This window comes from Camelina sativa, chromosome 19 (assembly GCF_000633955.1).
Source record: "Camelina sativa cultivar DH55 chromosome 19, Cs, whole genome shotgun sequence".
NCBI lineage: Eukaryota > Viridiplantae > Streptophyta > Magnoliopsida > Brassicales > Brassicaceae > Camelina > Camelina sativa.
The window spans coordinates 19,576,067-19,595,085 of record NC_025703.1 but is presented as its reverse complement, the minus strand read 5'-3'; the positions used below and the strand labels follow the sequence as shown (position 1 = coordinate 19,595,085).

Here is a 19,019-nt window from a genome sequence, read left to right as displayed (position 1 = left end):
GATGTGAAACACAATATTCAAAAAAAAAAAAAAAAAAAAAAGCTTTTCAAAACTTTCATTCACCCTATAATAAAGGAACAAACATCACCAAATTACAAACTTCACCTAAACTCAACTCTTGCATTTAATCAAAAGGAATAGTCTGTGTGTTTTACCATCTTTTACAGTCATTACGTCATGTTCCATCATCAAGAGCGAATCTAACTCAACAAGTGAGACCTGAATATATCACAAAATGAGTATACTTGTATTGGTTTTGGTTTCGAAGAAGAGAGATTTCTCACCACCGGATTGAAATCATTTAGTGATTTGCTTCACCAATACTGGAACAAGTGTAACGTCCCGACCGCCGCCTATTAGTAGGCTTCATGTCCACTTCCAGCTCGTGAACCCATCCATATCCAACGGTCGGTTTGCTCCATCCGGAAGGTTTTAAAGGCTTGTTTACCATCCCAACAAATTACCACATGATCTTTCTTTGTATTTTATCCTCACTGGCATAGTTCCGACAATCACTTTTCGGAAGGTCATCCATCGTGAGACTACTTCAGTTTAAGCAAGCTTTAACTCTGGAGTTCTCTTAGAACCCTTGACTGAAAAGATAAGTGCAATTTTGTGTCATAGGTGGTCAAAAACCTTTTCACAAGTCTCTGAAATCGGGATGTCACGACAAAACTTTCTATAACACCCCAATTTAATAATTGGGCCAGTTTTGTTATTAAGTTGTAGTCCATTATGGGCCACGCAAAGATAAGTCACAAATCGACAAAAGGGTTTTGTTTTTGTAGGTGAATGCTCGTGTAAACATATATCGCCGCTTTAATGTTTACAATAAAGGAGAGAATTTGTGAACCCTAGTCATATGCCTCTCTCAGTCTCTCTACGTCGGAGCTCACCGTCATCATTGTCGCTGTCAAGTTGTAGTCACCACTGTGTTGTCCATCCGTCTTGGTGTTGTAGTTGTCGTCTCATGTCGGAGCCATCGTCGAGTCCACCATTGTTGTTGATGGAGCTAACCACTTTGATCTCCTCCGTTGTTGCCATGGTTTCCTCTCCGCCTCTGTACGATGGATGTAGTTCACCACTAATGGTCATTCCCCACCGTAAGATGTTTCTACACATCACCGGTTGATAGCCGCTGCACTGGAGCAGTCGTAGTCCATCGGCGTTGCCATTAAGGATAAGGAAACCCTAGATTTATTTTGTAACTTTCTGAATAAGTTTCTGATTATGTGTTGATGGATTTGTTGCTTTGTTGTTGTGTAATTGTTGAGCCATGAGGACCAAACCATCGTGACCTGAACCGTCTCGTGGAACCGCTGAATAGACCCGTAGAGAAAAGTTGTAGAGAAGTAATGGCCAAGCTTTTGTCTCGTGTTGTTAATGTTGTGTGATGTTAATTATTGAACCAAAGCCTAAACCGAACTAAACCACATTTTTTTTTCAACCATTGGGCCACAACTGGCCGTCCATTAGCCAAATTCCTACATTATTTGTAGGAAGCGGAACTCGATCCTTTGGTGTGATGATGCTTTCTACAATAAACTTACCTCCTGCCATTGCACTAAGGTCACTTCATGTTAACTGATTTTTTTACTGATTATTTTTATTATTCAATTGAAAATGCTAACCAATATACATATGATTTCATATGATGCTCATATAATTTTTGTAATTAAAATTTTAACTTTAATCCATGAAGAAGTGAATTATGATTTTATGATGAAATTGATAGTTAAATAAGATTACTAAACTAAATTTATAACAATGAAAATTATTTTAGAATAAAAAAAATTTCAAATAGTGAAGTGAGCTTAGTGCAGTGGCAGGAGGTAAGTCCATTTGTAGAAGGCACCATCACACCATGGATCGAGTCCTGCTTTCTACGAATGTAGGAATTTGGCTAATGGGCTGGCCAGTTATGGCCTAATGGTTGACAAAAAAAAAATCAAATATTAATATGTATCATTTAAAAAAATCATTGAAGAATATTAGTAATTTTTTTAATGTTTGATTTTATAATTTCAACACATGTACTTTTGTAATGTATATGTTAAAACATAAGATAATTCACAATAAATTATAATTTATAGGAATGAATTTGATGAGAATGTTTCCATATCTTTATATATTTTTTTATTTTATAAATTTCACTCATTTAAAATTGATTAAGACATGAGGTAAAATTAGTACTTATGAGATAACAACATAACAATTATATCTTAAATAATATTGATTCCGTTTTTTTGCGAATTATATTTTGTTACTTTTTATTTGTATTTTCAATTATTAGTAAGATATAGATTTGATATGATGTATTAATTGTGTTTAATATAAAAAATTTGTTTTATGCATTAAGATGAAATGTGTAATTAAACTTAAATTATGGTTTATTATGATGGTATAGATATTTAAATGGTACTCCCTATCCTATAAGAATTTTTGTGTAAAAGTACAAAGATTAATAAACAATAAATATTATGTCATTTATAAAACTTCATCCAATAGAAAAATATACTGCATAGTTCAAATAGTCATAAATTGTTATATTAATAAATATTGTACATAGAAATTTGAGAAAATATGATAAAATAGAGAAAAAGAAACCTGAAAACTCTTACATAATGGAACTGAGAGAGTATTAAAATGAAATATAAGAGGTTCGTATTCAATATTAAAATGTTACAAGATAAAATCTAAAAATATTTATATTACTACTTAATTATTCTTAATAACTGTTTTAATTTTTTACCCGCATTATAATAACGCAGGCCTTATCTTGTATAGTAGAATTTGTATTTTAATGAGTAAAACTAAAAAGAGGTGGAACGAAACAACGAATGAAGTGAAGAAGTGAAGAGAAGGGAAATGCAAACTTTAAGATAGATTGACTTCAAAATCTCAACAATCCAAAATAAAAGTATAAAGTATAAACATCAAACAAAAAAATGAATTTTAAACCAACTACAAACTTTCAAATGAACTTGGAGACCGTAACATATATAATGAACTCCCATAATTACCTCTACATTGCTTACAATTATATTCCCAAAATATAATAAAATCAAAATATTTCCAAAATATAATATATAAAAACAAATTACCTCTACAATGTGTACACTTATATTCTCAATATTCCAAAAATAAAATATATAATTTTTTTTTCCAAACTACCTCTACAATGTGTAAAATGTTTCTTTCTTGAACAAAAATAATAATAGAAATAGACTATGAAAAATTGTAGGAGTATTTTTTGTATTTTTAACTTACTTAAACTTGATTAGCTAATTTATGATTTCTATACTTTAAGAATAATTGTAACCACAACTTATAAATACTAAATAATCCAAACAATAAAATATTCATATAAGTATTTTAATGTTAAAATATGAGAAAAGATAAAGATATTTGAATAAATAAGACTAATAATTATTAATAGATATTCCAAAAATAATAAAAAGGATTATTATTATTTAATAATGTTAATTATTGAGATGGCGTTATCTTGATTGGTTACTTAAAATTCTATGTGGACAACATTGTTTAAAATGAAAAGAAAAGTACACAGTAATAGACAATTAGTTACTTGATTGGTTACTTAAAATTCTATGTGGATAATTATTTCTATTAATTTATTTTTCTTCTTGAAAAATAAATGAAATTCAAAGACCTAAGTTCTAAAGAAATACAAAGAAAGCAAAACAGCAAAAGTTTTTAAGGAAGAATATTAGACAAACTTGCAACAATGGGATAGTTGTGCTAGTATAAATGAAAACTGTAAATGATTTACGAAAAATAAAACTAAGACGTAAAAATAAAACTTCTAATTAACATTATCTTAAAAAAAAAATTGTGCACAAAATCCAATGAATTTTCCTTTTGTTCCAAAACACATAGGTTAGAACTCAGAACCATTATAATTAGTAAACATTAGTGAATCCAAACATACAAGTACATACCAATGATATGAACAAAATCTGAACAAAGTTGATTCCGTTTAGGCATTTTTGGCGCTATGAGTTGGATCACCATCTTAATTAGCGTCTATTGCTTTCTTTAATGCTACTTAGATATATGATGTAAAAAAAAACTAAGTTCAAGACTTAAGTTCGTAGACTCTCTCTTTCGATAAGATTTAATAAACAATCCATAGATACAATGAAGATTTAAAATTTAGTAAGGCAATAAATCTAATTATTTTTCATTATATAAAAATACCTTCCATTATCATCAAAATATTTAACGGAAATAATGCATCACATGTTAAGGAATTATAAACTCGAATTGGAAAGATTATTCTGATTATTTTAATAGAAAAATAAATAAAACTAAACAAAACATAAAACAATCGATTTATAAGAAATCAATTCTTTCTACTCGTTGATATTATAAATAATATTGTTGTAAAAAATATAAATACAGAAATTCGTTTTTTTAATTATAAATTCATCATTAATATGAAGATTTTAAAATAAAGTAATTCCTAAACCATGGGGTGTATTGGTTTTAATATCTTAAATGATTTGAGTTTTGATGAGTTTTTGTATGATTTTGATGATTTTAGTGAAGTTGATAAGATTTATTGAAAGGTTCTAACAAATCTCACATAAATCCATGAGATTCGGATTTCTGTATTTTTAACAAAAAATTTCAAATATTTAAGAATCCTTTAAAATCATTAAAATTCAAATATCCAAAATGTTTTCAGTGGATTTTAAATCAGTTTTTCATATCATTAGTTTAATAATATTAGATTTTAAAAAAATTCATGATTGAATAATATATGATGTTTTTTATTTTATTTTTATAGATTCCCTTAAAATTTGAAGTTAAATACCCCATATAACAAAAATAGAAATTTGTATTGTTATTGTAAAGATTCCGAATAATCATGCATTGAGTATATTGACCCCTATTATATTTTGGTTGGAAAGCCTATGCAAAATATAGATTGTTTAATTATAGTCCGAACAAATTTGGTTAATAAAAGCAACATATGAGGATCTTTACGATAACAATAAAAGTAAAAAGAGTTGTTTTTTTTTAACAGCTTCCTTTTATTAAGAAAAAGAGGAGTGGTCATTATGGAGGATGTTTACAATGCAAGAGAGGGGACATAAAAATAAGATACTAAGTTTGTAGTATCAACAAGGTTATTTAGCCAAAACGATCAGCAGCTTTGTTTGTTGTATTTTTTCATGAATAACTTACTAAAAAAAACTAATTACATGAGGTTTGTGAGCTTCTCATGAGACAATATTTGCACTTATGATTTCACTTATACATGATACTTTATCCAAAAACAAATTAAAAAGAAAAAAGAAAGTAAACAACAATTTAAAAGATGAAAAGTGATCCATTTGATTGCAACAAAAATTATGCAATCTTTCTAAATTTTAATAAAGTAAACAATTAAACAAACATTTTTTCTAGCACTTGCACCACATCCTTCATAGACGGTCGCTTTTGAGGCAAGGAAGAGACACAACCATAGCCTAACTTAAAGCAAGCGACCGCCTCATCTTCGCGGCGAGCCACCTCAACGGTAATTGTCCCATCAACCAACCTCAAAAACCAAGTTTTCTCATCGGTCTCATAATCACGAACAAGATCACGATCAACCGCAAAAACTTTGCCTGTGAGAAGCTCCAACAGTATCACACCAAAGGAATAAACATCCCATTTAGGATTTGGTTTCTGGCTAGCCGACCACTCTGGTGGATGATGTTGTGAGGTAGACATTGGTCCAGACGTGAATGAATGAGCCGGAGTCATAAGACGATCAAGTCCCATATCAGTAATTACAGGCTCAAACTCGGAATCTAAGAGAATATTATTGGGCTTGATGTTGCCGTGCACATGCTTCTTGTCGTGTATATAAGCAATTCCTCTAGCTATGCCCCTTGCTATCTTGAGCCGTGCCTCAAACGAGAGAGGGTTCTGTGAAGACAAGCCTGATTTAGCTGTTTTCGAATCAAACAAAAATAAATGTCAAAACCAAAATCTTGAGTTTCGAACTTGGTTGTTACTGAAATACGCATATTAAGCGTATGGTAGCATCATGTAGTATAACGTACGCCGGTTATGAGTAAATTGAAAACTTACCGGAGATGGAGGAGAGAGGTAGAGTCCCATTTGGGACATAGTCGGAGATGAGAAGCTTCTCTTCGTTACCCCAGACGAAACCACGAACCCTAACGAGATTTGGGTGACGAAGTTTAGCGATACAGTGAACCTCCTTTTCGAATTCTTTAAACTTCGTCACCGTACAACACTCCGCTCCGATCCGCCGCACCGCAAAAGCTGAGCCGTTCTCTAACACGGCTTTGTACACGATCCCGCCGCTTCTGCTTGTACCAAGTACGTAAGCTGATGCCTTTAGTAAAGTATCTAGCTTTAGCTGAGTCTCTCCATCGACCGTCACTAGTTTTGTTTCAGTGTTGCCTTTTGCTCGCCCACCACTTGTTCGATTAAATGCCTCAATGGGTTTCTTGTCTTGCAGCTGGTTCTCTACGTCGCTCTCGGATGATGCAGACGTTGTCTTGTCGTACCCACGAACTATCCATGAGCCACATCCAGTTTTTGTAGCTGGAGATTTCGTGATCTCTGAGGCGGCGACGATGGTGTTTTGTTTCGATTTCTTGACTGGTAATGTATCGTTTTTCTCCAGACATTTTTGTAAGACGCTGAAAGTGCTGTATTCTTTGGAGCTTCTTCGTTTCTTGAGCTGGTATATGTAGAGGATGAACATAGCTATGATAGCTAGACCAGCTATATCTGCAAGTGTAATGCCGACGATTGTGCTTGGTTTTAGTTTGCTTTCGGGTGTTTGATTTGTTGATTCTACCGATGGAGTTGTTGGTGTTGGAGTTCTGGGCATTACTGCTATTGCTGGTGAAGTAGTTTCAGAGATATTTTGTGGGTCTGATAGAGTAGAAGGGATTGAACAAGGAGTCTTTAATGGTTGCCCACACAAGCCTGTATTACCAGAGAAGGACTCAGTCTTTTGGTTAAGCAATGTTGGTGTACCAGGGATTGGTCCTGTTAGATTGTTGAAGGAGAGATCGAGGATGGTGCTTGCTGGAAATTTCACGGTGAAAGCTGGAGAAATCACGCCGGAGATTTGATTGTGTGATAGGTTGAGGTAATGTAAACTCGTTCCCTCGAAATCTGGAGGAAGAGATCCTTCTAGAAGATTTGAGGAGATGTCTAGAACCTGTACTGCTTCAAACCCACTTGGAATATTGCCTGAAAAGGAGTTCTTTGCCAAGGAAATGACTGTAAGATTCTTGAGAAGTGGGAGATTGGAAGGGATTTTGCCGGTGAAGGCGTTAGCAGAGAGATTCAAGAGCTGGAGACTAGCCACTTTGCTGATAAGATTAGGCACTTCACCAGAAACCTTGTTGTTCCCAAGAGACAGAACACGAAGCTCAGTGGCGTTAGACACTGAATCCGGCAGTGACCCATGGAAGAAATTGTTGGAGAGGTCCAATATCCTTAGATGTAGTATCGAAAACAAGTCGGGAGAGACAGAACCTAGGAGCTGTTTATTGGGAAGAACCAAGCTTGTCACTCTAAGCAAACCTGGGGTTTTGGGACTCACAAGCTCTGTACAGGCAACACCGGTCCAAGAGCATGGTGTTTCATCGTCGTAGTTCCAGTTGCGTAGAACTGAGAGAGGGTCATTGAGGATGGAATATTTGAAAGAGAGTAAAGCAACACCATCAGTGTTAAGAGCTTGGAGTAGTGAAGGGAGAAGAAGAAGAAGATGGAAGAGGAGGTTGCTTCTGATGGAAGTCATGGTTTGAGTTCTTAGGTTTTCTCTTTTCTGTGAGTAATGCTTATGAGTTCTTATGATAGAGAGACAGAGAGATAGAGAGAGAGAGGGTGAACCACTGCAAGTAATGATTGTTCTGTTCACCAAATTTATAAGATATTGGAGCAAAGCAAAACTATGAGGTTCTGCTTTAGAGAGGGTGAGGTTGTATAAGAGATAAAAAGAGGGGTTGGTCATTTATTTATTTTTAATTTTTGTCAACAGGTTATTCTTTTATTCTTTTTGTCGTAGATATTTCTCATTTAGTTCTTTGTCTTTTTTCGAAGTTCGTAAAAATGTCCGCAAAATTTTGTATAATAATCTTTATTTTTTGTTTCTTCTTAGCAGAAAAAAGAATATAGATTCGAAAATTTGAATTTAAAACTTGCGTACATTACGATTGTTTCTCCTTCGTGACACTGTTATTTTAAAGTTGAAATAAAACAAGAAAATATTATTTGGATAATTTGCATAAATTCACTATTAATAAACTATTCTATTGTAGTTGTCAAAAAAAAAAAAAAACTATTCTATTCTATTGTAGTTGAAAAGCCTTTAAAAAAAAAACGAACACCTTTGACCTAAACTATTAAAAGTTTGTTATTATTTATATGTTTTTGTACAACTGAATGTATCTAATCCAAAATTGTAGTAAGTGAAACAAAGCCACTTAACGTTACCTTTAGAAATGAAAAATTTTCAATCATTTTTACATTTTTGTTTAGTGTTTTGGGTTTAGAGTTTAAAATTTATTATATAGAGTTTAGTTTTGAAAGTTTAAAGTTTAGTTTTAGTTTTTGTGGTAGTTTAGAAAAAATAACATATTTTAACAATGACATTAAAAAAAAACTAGTGATATATTACAAAATTTCTTATTTTTATTTAAGTGGTTTTTTGAATATTGTTGTTTTACAAAAGGGATGGGTAGAGAAAATTAACAATGAGCTGAAATGGACATTCCATACTCACATCACATTCAACACCATATTAAACATGATTAGTATCTACAACCGGTGAGGTACATCAACATAACTTCAATCGAAATCTTCCAAAACCTTGATCTAAATCGAAGATATTTTCTCCCATTTTTTTTTTCTACTCCCCCACTAACAAGGTTTTCATAATGGTGTGACACATATCAAGAAATCCCAGAAGTAGGTTCATGGTGAATTTTCAGCAAATAAATAATAAATTTTCAGCAAACAAAAAGCCATTAGTATGTAAAACAAATCTGATTTTTAAGGATATTTAGATTTTGCATGTTTGATTTTTAAGATATTTTGAACTTATTCCAATTTTACCACATTTTCAAATTTATCTAGTGTGATGTTTTTTTTTTGATGTATCCTAATAAATTTGAAGATTCAGTTAGACTTACATGTTTTCACTGGATTGTTTATTAGATATTAAAGTAAAAGAAAATAGGACATGCCGAGAAGAAGTATATATTTGATATAGTTCTTTATGTTAGATAAATATTCTTTTTAATGTTTACATGAGTGGCAAAAGATAATGTGATAAAAAATAAGATTTGCAAGAAATATATACTTTCTTTATTAGTTTTGTTTTCTGCACTAATTTTGATATCAATCGTTGCAAAGGGAAATTGTCATATCAAATCAAGAAAAAACTAAAAGATTTTTATGGTCAGATAACTTATGCTTGTTTTTGCATGGTATGATGCAAAATCAATTTTCCATGTAAATATTGATAGATAGTTTAGCTCTATGGTCATGTGTTTGGCTATATTTTGTATAGGTGAAAATCATTTTTTCAGATAAAATTATTACAAGAAAATAAAAGTAATGAAAAAGTGTTAGAGACTATGATAATTTGGTAGAGAAAACTTGCAAAAACAGATAATCAAATAGAAAATTTAAAATTTATCATTTAAAAGAAAAACTTTGATTATTCAAATTTCTTAACCTTCACCACTAGAAAACTTGCAAAAACAGATAAACTTGCACACACCTTAAAAATAATCGGAAAAAGTTAATTATTTATAATTTTGTTTAGTATTTTGGGTTTGCGGTCATAGATTTATTATATAAGATTTATATATCAGTGATATTTGTAGGGAAAAAAAACTAGTGATGATATTTTGAGACAAAAATATATTTTAATAGTATTTTTGAGGATTGAGTTTTTTATTTTACAAATGATAAAAAAGAAATACGAAAATAAAATACTGTTGGACCGCTAATAAAGAAGAAAAGAAAAAGAAAAAAATATTCTCTAAAAGGCCGTTAGGTAGCAAAAAGCCCATTGCAGCTATTAAGATAGAACGAAGCCTAAAAAGCAACCAATTCACAACTTTTACTCTCAACTAAAAAAAATATGCAGTCACTACTCTTGCCGCCGGTGAGTTCCTCCGGCGTCTCCGCCGTCACTCTACGGCCAGGTTTTCAGAACTTGTGCCACAACCAACGCCTCTCTACTCGCTCCCTACCATTTTTCAATCCACTTCTCTTGGCTCCGAAGAGGAAAGCCACCGTCTCTTCACACGAGTCGCCACCGTCTCTGTCCGTCTACGGTTTCCAAATCGGAGGATCTAAACCTAGTTTCGCACCATCCACGGTGGCATTTTCCTCTCCGACTTCTCCTTCTTCCGTTTCCGGTGATAATGAGGTCGACAAGGCAAAGCTCGCTCAGGTTTCTCTCCTTTTCTTTAGCTTTTTCCAGCTCGAATCTTAGTTTCTCGTCTTGCTTTTTGACTAAGTTAGCTAGATCGAGTGGTGGAATGAGAGTCTGACGATCATGTCTGGGAAAATCGAAAATGAAAACTCGTAATTCACAGCTTCCACCTGAATCAGCTTTTGTTTTTAGGAAGTAGATAACAATTTGGATTTGAGTTTTTCAGAATTGTAATGTAAAAACTGTATTGGGGTGAAAGAGAGTTTTATATGAGTATGAGTGGTTTTTCACAGGTAGCAAAGAGGTTGGAGAAGACGTCAAGGTACTTCAAGAGGCTAGGGAGTATTGGTTTCTGGGGGCAGCTTGTGTCAACCGTTGTGGCGGCTGTGATTCTATCCTTCTCCATTGTTGTTACAGGGAAACCTACTTCACCTGCTACCTTTTATGCTACTGCAAGTGGGATTGCTGCCTCGTTTGTCTCGGTGTTCTGGTCTTTTGGGTATATCCGGCTTTCAGAGAGGCTTCGTCGAACTGCCATTGACCCTGCCAAGGTAACAATGTCTCCCTCTTTATAGTAGTTCAATTCGACTCACTGAAGGTTGATGCTCTCTGGAAATAATGCTTTTAAAGGTTTATGTACTGCTAATGACTACACTAACGTGAAAAAGATTGAATTACCTAAGTAGAACCAGTAAGGATCCTACGATGTGTCTTTAGTCGAAGTACTCAGTTCTCTTGGTCTGAGTGTCGTTGTGTGGAAGCCATTGCCCATACAATAGCACTTGTAGGTTCTTATATGTGTAAACTGTGTTAACTTTGTTTCTCAAAACCAGTCTGTGAACCTTATATTTAGTGGTAGCTGTTGAACCTTTGATCATGTTTAAGTTCTTAAGCTGGTTGTATGATCAAGTCAAGCTGCAAAAGGTCTCCCAATTGCTGCTACTGCTTCTTGGGTCCCGTTTTCTCAGTTTTGTAGTTGGGTGTATGAAAGCGAGAAATCCAACTTTTAATAAAGGCTGTATTGTTTCAGGCTCCACCTCGTGCTGATGTTGTGAAAGGTTTGAGGAGCGGGATTATGGTAAATCTTTTGGGAATGGGGGCAGCACTTCTCGGGATGCAAGCAACGGTTGGATTTTTAGTTGCAAAGGCTTTAACAACCTCAGCTAACCCTTTCTACCAGGGAGTCTCCCAGGGTTACAGCCCCGTTCTTGCTCTTGATGTCTTCCTAGTTCAGGTGAACAAAAGCTTTTAATATATTGCTGTTTTCTTATAAAGCTTTTACTTAAATATTTGCAGAAATGATTTGTGCAAGTTTCACTGTTTGACTTGAGAGCCGCTTTTGCAGGCATCGGCGAACACCTTACTCTCTCATTTCCTAGGCCTTGTTTGCTCGTTGGAGCTGTTGCGGTCTGTGACAGTGCCCAATTCGGAATCTGTCTTGGCTCCTAAAGTTGCTTGAGTTTCTGCCTTTTGTGGCCTCACTTCTTGTAATCATAAAAACGTTAAAATCTGTGGCTTGTTTCCTCTTAAACTTCAGAACGAAACCATTGGTAACATTCCTGAGTTACAACTGTGATTTATCGGATAAATTATCACTTACGTAGACAGGTCGTATAACTGCAACACATAACTAATAAAATCACAATTCCACATTATATAACCAATAGTTTGCCAAAAAAAACTGTCCCATATTCCAATTAGAACCAACCACGTTTTGTTCCTGAAGTTACACATAGACATGGACTTCTTCATCCATATTGTCTCTATCAACTAAAGGTTGATTCGAGTGTGAAAACCACAATCAAACTCTCAAGTCTCATCTGGTATACTCATCATAGCTTGTTACGTTGCTCTGTTGCACCTCAGTTTTACATCCCCAACTCAGTCGTATTATGTCTTGTTTATTTCACTGCCTGCAACAAAAAGAGTGGAAACATATTAGACGTTAAAAAATATCCACCTGTCAGCACACATATCATGCAAAATATTTATACCATTGATGTCTATCTAATCTACTTAACATTCATGCATATATCACTCTTGTGTCGTAAATATACACTATTTGGCTGATAGAATGGTAAGCGGTGAACTCCTCTAACTGAATTCACCAAAGAAAAACTTGTTTAATGAGGGCTCTAAACTCTCGACCAATGCCAAAATCAAGAATGCGCCCCCAAACGTATCCTCTCACTCTCTTTTAAACCTTCAGCTCTCAACTTCCCTATGTAGGCTCTGTTTTTAAGCTGACTGACTGAGCTTCTACAGTCTAAACTTTCAATCTCTTTCCTGGAAAACTGTCTATATTGCAAATTACACCTAGCCCCCAGGCTAATTACAATCGTCATGTGCTAGGCATAACAAAGGAACATAGCTGTGACGAAATTGAAAAATATATCAAAGGGCTAGCAGATAAATGCTTAAACAAGGGTCAGTAAGCTTTGCCTATTGCATCTTCTTTATCTTATTTGAAGGCTTAGCAGTAATCTTCTGTAGTAATCTTTCGTCGATCTTCCTGTACTGCGTTTGAATGATTCGATGTGTTAAAGATAGCTTATCATCAATGTGATCCTGGTACCTCTCGTACACAATGGGGATCAACAGACTGAGAACAACACCTATCCAAATTAAATCACACAGAGAAAGTAAATTAGGTGAGTTGAGCAGTCTTGATTGCAAAAACATAAACCCTTTCTCTTCTAGAGATACTTAGCTATATAGGTCATAATCAATAATGAAGGACAAAGGAAAACAAATCTACTCACCGAGATAGAGAATTGTGAGGAAGTTTAAGAAACTGCCAACAAATGATACTGTCCACAACACAACACTGACCTGCCAATAGGAATATCACTGTTTCAATTTCCTAAGCTACACTCTAAGAATCAAGAAACGAAAGAACAAAATCACTTGGAAAACAGTTTACTGACCCGAAAGAGTTGCTTTGCGTTTCTTCCCACGTAAATCTCACGAGCAACAGCGAGCACGGTATTATTAATCCACACTCGTAGACCATCAGCCACCATAAACACAAATGCCTCAGAGATTTCAAGATTAGGTAGTTGTGGCATAGGTCTACTCAAACAAAGCAAAGAGAGCAATTCAGATTTAGCACAACTAATGCATAACTTTTCTACCTACTTGTCCTGTAACCATATCTTTATCTACAACATGATGTCAAAATGTGAAATTCTCCACTCTATATCCCACAAAAACAAGCTAATTCTACATACTTAGCCAAAAAACATAGCTTAGAGTAGATGAAGCGAATGTGAGATTCTGCTACCTGTTGAAGAGAATAGCAGATTTGGCCCAGAGGAAGAGTATAACGACGAGGAGCAGCTGAGTATTAACAACAAAGGGGAAAAAGCTGTATCCACATTTCTGGAAAAGGAACCATAAAAGCGTCGTTGATCCGAGTAGGAGATACCCTCCGCGTCGGTTCTTCCGCATGATCAAATCCGCAACTGCATCCATCAGTTGAGACAAAATTTTCAAAAATCGAAATGGAATCGGTGCGATTTCAAGGGGAGATCTACATGTTAATGGAGTCGATAAAGAATGAAAACAGTGGAGAGAAACCTGAGCCAAAGCGAATAGATTGATGAACAGATTCTTCCATTGGAGCGATCTCTCTCTCTCTCTCTCTCTCTCTTTCTCTCTTTCTCTCTTTCTCACCAATCCCAAAACTGTCTCCTCGAGTCTCTTCCTTCTTCGCACATCGTTTTATTAATTTTAAGTCATTCTTAATTAACGATTAAGGTGAAATCTAATTGTCCCTTAAAAGTAAGGTAAAAAGTGATGTTTCTTTTAAACCATTCTCAACTATGATTATATATACTTACCTTTTTGCCTTTATTTTTTTCATTCAGCTTCAGTCTCCATTTCTTATTGTGGAAATATCCATTTATTTTCTTGTATATAGTGATAGACAATCCGACTAATGGTTCGATTTCGATTCTAGATTTTTCTGTTTATTTTTTATTTTTTATATACAATTGTAATCATATATAATCATTTGTAATGCGGTTTGGCATTATAGTTACTGTAGGTTTTAAATTAAACCCACTCGTATATTTAGATGAAATTAGTACGTTACAAATGATTACTTAAATCAGTTTTTGTTTCGAAAAGATATTACTCAAACTTTATGCGGTATACCGAATATAAGTTTTATTATTATATATATTTCATATTGTATTTGTTTAATAATATTGGATGTTTTGCAAATAAAAGAATTGTTACTAAGTAAATGTGAGTTTCTTTCTATTCATTATAAATTACAAATATATACAACTATAGGAGAATGCTCTCTAAGTCTTAGCGATACATACATGGTAAGTGAATATTATATATTCCCTTATCTATCACTTCCCCGTAGTCGTAGCATCGTTCGGAAGAATGCTTAGACTGGAACGAAACTCGTTGAACAATGGAGTGGGAAGCCCCTTTGTGAAGATATCCGCGTATTGGTGTGACGAGGGGACGTGAAGGACACGGACTGTTCCGAGGGCGACACGTTCACGAACGAAGTGAATGTCGATCTCGACATGTTTTGTGCGTTGATGTTGAACAGGGTTTGTGGAGAGGTAGACGGCGCTGATATTGTCACAGTAGACAATAATTGCTTTCATGAGAGGACAATGTAATTCTAGGAGGAGGTTGTGAAGCCATGTTGTTTCAGCGACGACGTTGGCCACGCCGCGATACTCAGCTTCGGCGCTTGAGCGGGAGACAATGTGTTGACGTTTGAAGGACCAAGAGATTAAGTTGTCACCGTGGAAATTGCAGTAGCCGGAAGTTGAACGACGAGTAGAGGGACAGCCAGCCCAGTCGGCGTCCGTGTAAGCGATGAGGCCTGTAGGTTGTGTCGGGTAGAGTTGGAGGCCGTGATCAAGAGTACCCTTGAGGTAGCCCAGGATTCGTTTGAGTGCTTTGAGATGAGATTCGCGGGGATCATGCATGTATAGACAGATTTGCTTGACGGCGAAAGAGATAGCAGGGCGTGTAAAAGTTAAGTACTGGAGGGCGTCAGCGAGACTTCGATACAGTGTAGGGTCGGAGATAGGTGGGCTATCGTCGGCGGCAAAGCAAGCACGAGGGTCTGCCGGCGTGGTGCAGGAATTGCATTTAGACATGTTGGCGCGGTGTAGGATGTCCGTAGCGTAGTTCTGTTGTGAGAGGAAGAAGCCAGAGGTATTGCATTTGATGGCGATACCGAGGAAGTAGTGAAGCTAACCGGAGTCCTTCATCTCGAACTCGCTGTGAAAGGAGGCGATGATGGCGGTAAGTAGCGTAGTGGAGGATGCGGTGAGACCAATGTCATCGACATAGAGGAGGAGATATGCGGTTCCATGTGGTTTGTTGTAGACGAACAAGGACGGGTCTCCCTTGCTTTGCACGAAACCGACTTTACGAGCATATTGAGTGAAGCGTTGGTTCCATGCGCGTGGGGATTGTTTGAGACCGTAGAGGGACTGCTTGAGTAAACAAACATGATCGGGTTTGTCCGGGTCGTGGAAACCCAGTGGTTGGTGCATGTAAATCGTCTCTTCGAGTGTGCCGTTAAGGAATGCATTCTTGACATCAAGTTGATGGATAGGCCACTTGCGAGAAAGAGAGAGCTCGAGGACAAGACGAATGGTGGCTGGCTTGACGACAGGACTGAAAGTCTCCTCACAATCGATGCCTATTTCTTGTGATTTTCCATTTGCGACCAACCGAGCCTTGTAGCGAGAGAGCTTCCCATCTGCACCAAATTTATGTCGAAACAACCACATAGAGCGCACAATGTTAGTGTTAGGGGGTCGTGGTACCAAGTACCACGTCCTCTTTTTAATTTGAGCTCCATGTTCCTCATGCATCGCCGCTGTCCAGTTAGGATCTTCTAAAGCTTTTAAGTGAGAGGTGGGAAGAGGTGAGAGAGTTTCAGTATGAAGTGAAAGGGGCTGTCTATGTTTTGTGATTCCGCTTTTGCTACGCGTCCTCATAGAGTGAGTGACGACCTGTGGAGGCAGTGGTGCTACTGGCGGAGCGGGAGGTGGTGCCACCGGCGGAGCGAGAGGTAGAGTTGGTAGAGGAGCGGTAGTTTGTGGGGTGATAGAAGCTTGTTGGCGGAGAATAGGGGAGATAGTTTGTGTAAGTGGTTGTTCGGCGGGTGGTGTAGAGATTGGAGGTGGAGAAGGGTGTGAAAAAGGAAAGCTTGATTCATCAAAAATAACATGTTAGGAGATAATTACCTTGCGACTAGTAAGATCAAGACAACGATAGCCTTTATGATTGGAAGGGTAGCCGAGGAAAACACACACAGTGGAGCGAGCGTCGAGTTTGTGTGAATTAGTTGAGAGGAGGTTTGGGTAACAGACACACCCGAATACCTGAAGGTGATCGTAAGTGGGCGGCTTGTGGAACAGTTTAGTGAATGGAATTTGATTGTTGATGGCAGAGGAAGGAAGAATGTTGAAGATATGAGCTGCCATCATAAGTGCCTCCACCCAATATGTGTTAGGCATGTTTGCTTGGAAAAGTAACGACCGAACAGAGTTGTTTGATGTTCGGAGTGTTCGCTCGGCCTTCCCGTTTTGTTGAGAAGTGTGAGGACAGGAGAACCGAGATGAGATGCCGTGAGAAGAGAAGTAATTGAGAAATTGCCGGTTTTGGTATTCACCACCATTATCGCATTGAAAAAATTTGATGCTGCGGCCAAAATGGTTAGAAATATAAGCCATGAAAGTTAAGAACGTGGAATAGACATCGGATTTGTTGCGAATAGGAAAAACCCAAAGAAAATGTGTAAAATGATCAAGGTAAATAACATAGTATTTGTTCCCACTGACGCTGGACACTGGAGAGGTCCAAACATCGGAATGAATAATTTCAAAAGGTGCAGAGACAGAAGAAAGATCGGGGAAGAATTTGTCGAGTGGTTGGGCCATTGGAAAGATCGGGGAAGAAAAACAAAATAGAGAGATGAGAGAAGGAAGAAGAAGAAGAAGGGAGATAAGAGGGATCGAGAAAGAAGGAGACGGTGATATTTTTTTAAGGGTTTTTAGAATAAAGGCTCTGATACCATGTTACTCAGTAAATGTGAGTTTCCCTTCTATTCATTAGAGATTACGCATATATACAAGTATAGGAGAGTGCTCTCCAAGTCTTAGCGATACATAGATGGTAAGTGAATATTACATATTCCCTTATCTATCAAGAATAACTAAATTTCTCGGTCGTTTGTGATTCTGTTTTGATTTTTAATTATTATAACAAAAAATAGGAGATCTAAATACATAATAAATTATTTATACACTATGATTAATTCACATTTTTCCTAATGATTTAATTGTTTTACAAAATCTTAGTTAAATCAATTTAATTTTATATATATGCCAAATATTCTAATATTAATAGTGTTAACAAATAATAAAATAAGGATTTCATCCGTGTTAACACAAATTTAATGATATTTTATTAATTCTAACATGTTCTCTTTATAACCCATCTACTATATAACCATATTATATAGTATTTTAAACTTTTTAATTTTACACATTCATAATATATTGAAATTTTATAAGTTTATATATATATTAATTATAATAATTAAATAAATGTGAATCGAAGTTATTTTTACATTAAAAATCAAAGCTCACAGTTTTTGGAAAACAAAATAGGAATCAAATTTTTGTTTTCTTTATTTGCAAAGGATTCAGAGATAGAATATCTTCAAAACACAATAAAAAGTGTTGTTAAATATATCATAGTGTCTGTTTTCATATTGATTTTGCTGTAATTTTTTGGTTCGAATAGAATGTAAAATATTTAGGAAACAAAATATGAAGTAATGCTATTTTTAGAAATTGTTTATTTGTAAATAAATTTTTAAATAAGTACAAATAAAAAGGTAAAACCCAAAATGTATTTAAAAAATGTATATATAAATTCAAAATTGGTTAGATCACTCGAAATTGAGATTATGAATGCTCTACTAAACAAATACGTCTACAAACATTACCATGTATGAACGTGCAGGTCAGGATAAATTAGATATTAAATGGTATATGTGGAGAAAGATTCTACATTAGAAAATGTGATGGGACTTAACTAATATATAAGGGGTTAGGGCTAATCCATTCGTGCCAATTGGTTTTGATTTGGAAGCCCACAGTAAAACCCGAATTTAACATGGTATCAGAGCCTACACATACTGGTCCGTTAATTAATCTAGCCCGGATAGAGGCCCGATCACCCCATTAATTGATGACCCAATAGAAGACTCAATTCCATCAAGATAGCTAAAAAAAGGCATTATCTCGAGGGGCATGTTGGTTTATGTCGAGATTAATGGCTAGAAGATCCATTATCTTGAGGGGGCGTGTTGAGAAAGATCAAACATTGGAAAATGTGATGAGATGTAAGTAATATATAAGGGGTTAGGGCCAATTCACTTGTTGGCAATTGGTTTTGAGTTACAAGTCCACAGACCCGAATTTAATAGTATGAACATAAATATTATGTTTTAACTTCTTTTTTCTTTTTTTTTGTCAACCATTGGGCCACAACAGGCCGGCCCATTAGC

At 35.5% G+C, this 19,019-nt stretch overlaps 4 protein-coding genes across 5 annotated transcripts; 1 reads left to right on the top strand and 3 right to left on the bottom strand.

Moving 5' to 3' along the window:
* Positions 5,244-8,116, bottom strand: LOC104766711 (receptor protein kinase-like protein At4g34220). The gene is made up of 2 exons (XM_010490649.2): positions 6,106-8,116; positions 5,244-5,963 (listed from the first exon to the last, which is right to left on the bottom strand). The coding sequence occupies exons 1-2, from the start codon at positions 8,012-8,014 to the stop codon at positions 5,413-5,415; spliced, it is 2,460 nt and encodes an 819-aa protein (XP_010488951.1). The 5' UTR covers positions 8,015-8,116; the 3' UTR covers positions 5,244-5,412.
* Positions 10,085-12,042, top strand: LOC104766710 (protein TIC 21, chloroplastic). The gene is made up of 4 exons (XM_010490648.1): positions 10,085-10,468; positions 10,744-11,001; positions 11,481-11,684; positions 11,796-12,042. The coding sequence occupies exons 1-4, from the start codon at positions 10,154-10,156 to the stop codon at positions 11,907-11,909; spliced, it is 891 nt and encodes a 296-aa protein (XP_010488950.1). The 5' UTR covers positions 10,085-10,153; the 3' UTR covers positions 11,910-12,042.
* Positions 12,082-14,164, bottom strand: LOC104766709 (reticulon-like protein B10). 2 transcript variants are annotated; one of them, XM_019241566.1, is made up of 6 exons: positions 14,030-14,164; positions 13,734-13,914; positions 13,378-13,522; positions 13,213-13,282; positions 12,890-13,065; positions 12,082-12,360 (listed from the first exon to the last, which is right to left on the bottom strand). In XM_019241566.1, the coding sequence occupies exons 1-5, from the start codon at positions 14,067-14,069 to the stop codon at positions 12,893-12,895; spliced, it is 609 nt and encodes a 202-aa protein (XP_019097111.1). In that variant the 5' UTR covers positions 14,070-14,164; the 3' UTR covers positions 12,082-12,360; positions 12,890-12,892. The 2 variants fall into 2 exon arrangements, with proteins under 2 accessions (XP_019097111.1, XP_010488949.1); XM_010490647.2 differs by having other exon boundaries at positions 12,082-12,363; positions 12,893-13,065; positions 14,030-14,163.
* LOC109130868 (uncharacterized mitochondrial protein AtMg00810-like) lies at positions 14,815-15,585 on the bottom strand. Its single transcript, XM_019240945.1, has one exon. It carries the CDS (start codon positions 15,583-15,585, stop codon positions 14,815-14,817), a length of 771 nt encoding a protein of 256 aa, XP_019096490.1.

Excerpts from the sequence above, each read along its gene's own strand:
- LOC104766711 (XM_010490649.2), bottom strand. The coding sequence starts at position 8,014 with ATGACCAACCCCTCTTTTTATCTCTTATACAACCTCACCCTCTCTAAA. Across the intron at positions 5,964-6,105 it reads ACCTCTCTCCTCCATCTCCG|CTAAATCAGGCTTGTCTTCA; the intron begins GTAAGTTTTCAA and ends ATTCGAAAACAG.
- LOC104766710 (XM_010490648.1), top strand. The coding sequence starts at position 10,154 with ATGCAGTCACTACTCTTGCCGCCGGTGAGTTCCTCCGGCGTCTCCGCC. Across the intron at positions 10,469-10,743 it reads ACAAGGCAAAGCTCGCTCAG|GTAGCAAAGAGGTTGGAGAA; the intron begins GTTTCTCTCCTT and ends GGTTTTTCACAG. Across the intron at positions 11,685-11,795 it reads TTGATGTCTTCCTAGTTCAG|GCATCGGCGAACACCTTACT; the intron begins GTGAACAAAAGC and ends CCGCTTTTGCAG.
- LOC104766709 (XM_019241566.1), bottom strand. The coding sequence starts at position 14,069 with ATGGAAGAATCTGTTCATCAATCTATTCGCTTTGGCTCAG. Across the intron at positions 13,915-14,029 it reads ATCTATTCGCTTTGGCTCAG|TTGCGGATTTGATCATGCGG; the intron begins GTTTCTCTCCAC and ends TGATGGATGCAG. Across the intron at positions 13,283-13,377 it reads ACGCAAAGCAACTCTTTCGG|GTCAGTGTTGTGTTGTGGAC; the intron begins GTCAGTAAACTG and ends TCCTATTGGCAG.
- LOC109130868 (XM_019240945.1), bottom strand. The coding sequence starts at position 15,585 with ATGTCTAAATGCAATTCCTGCACCACGCCGGCAGACCCTCGTGCTTGC.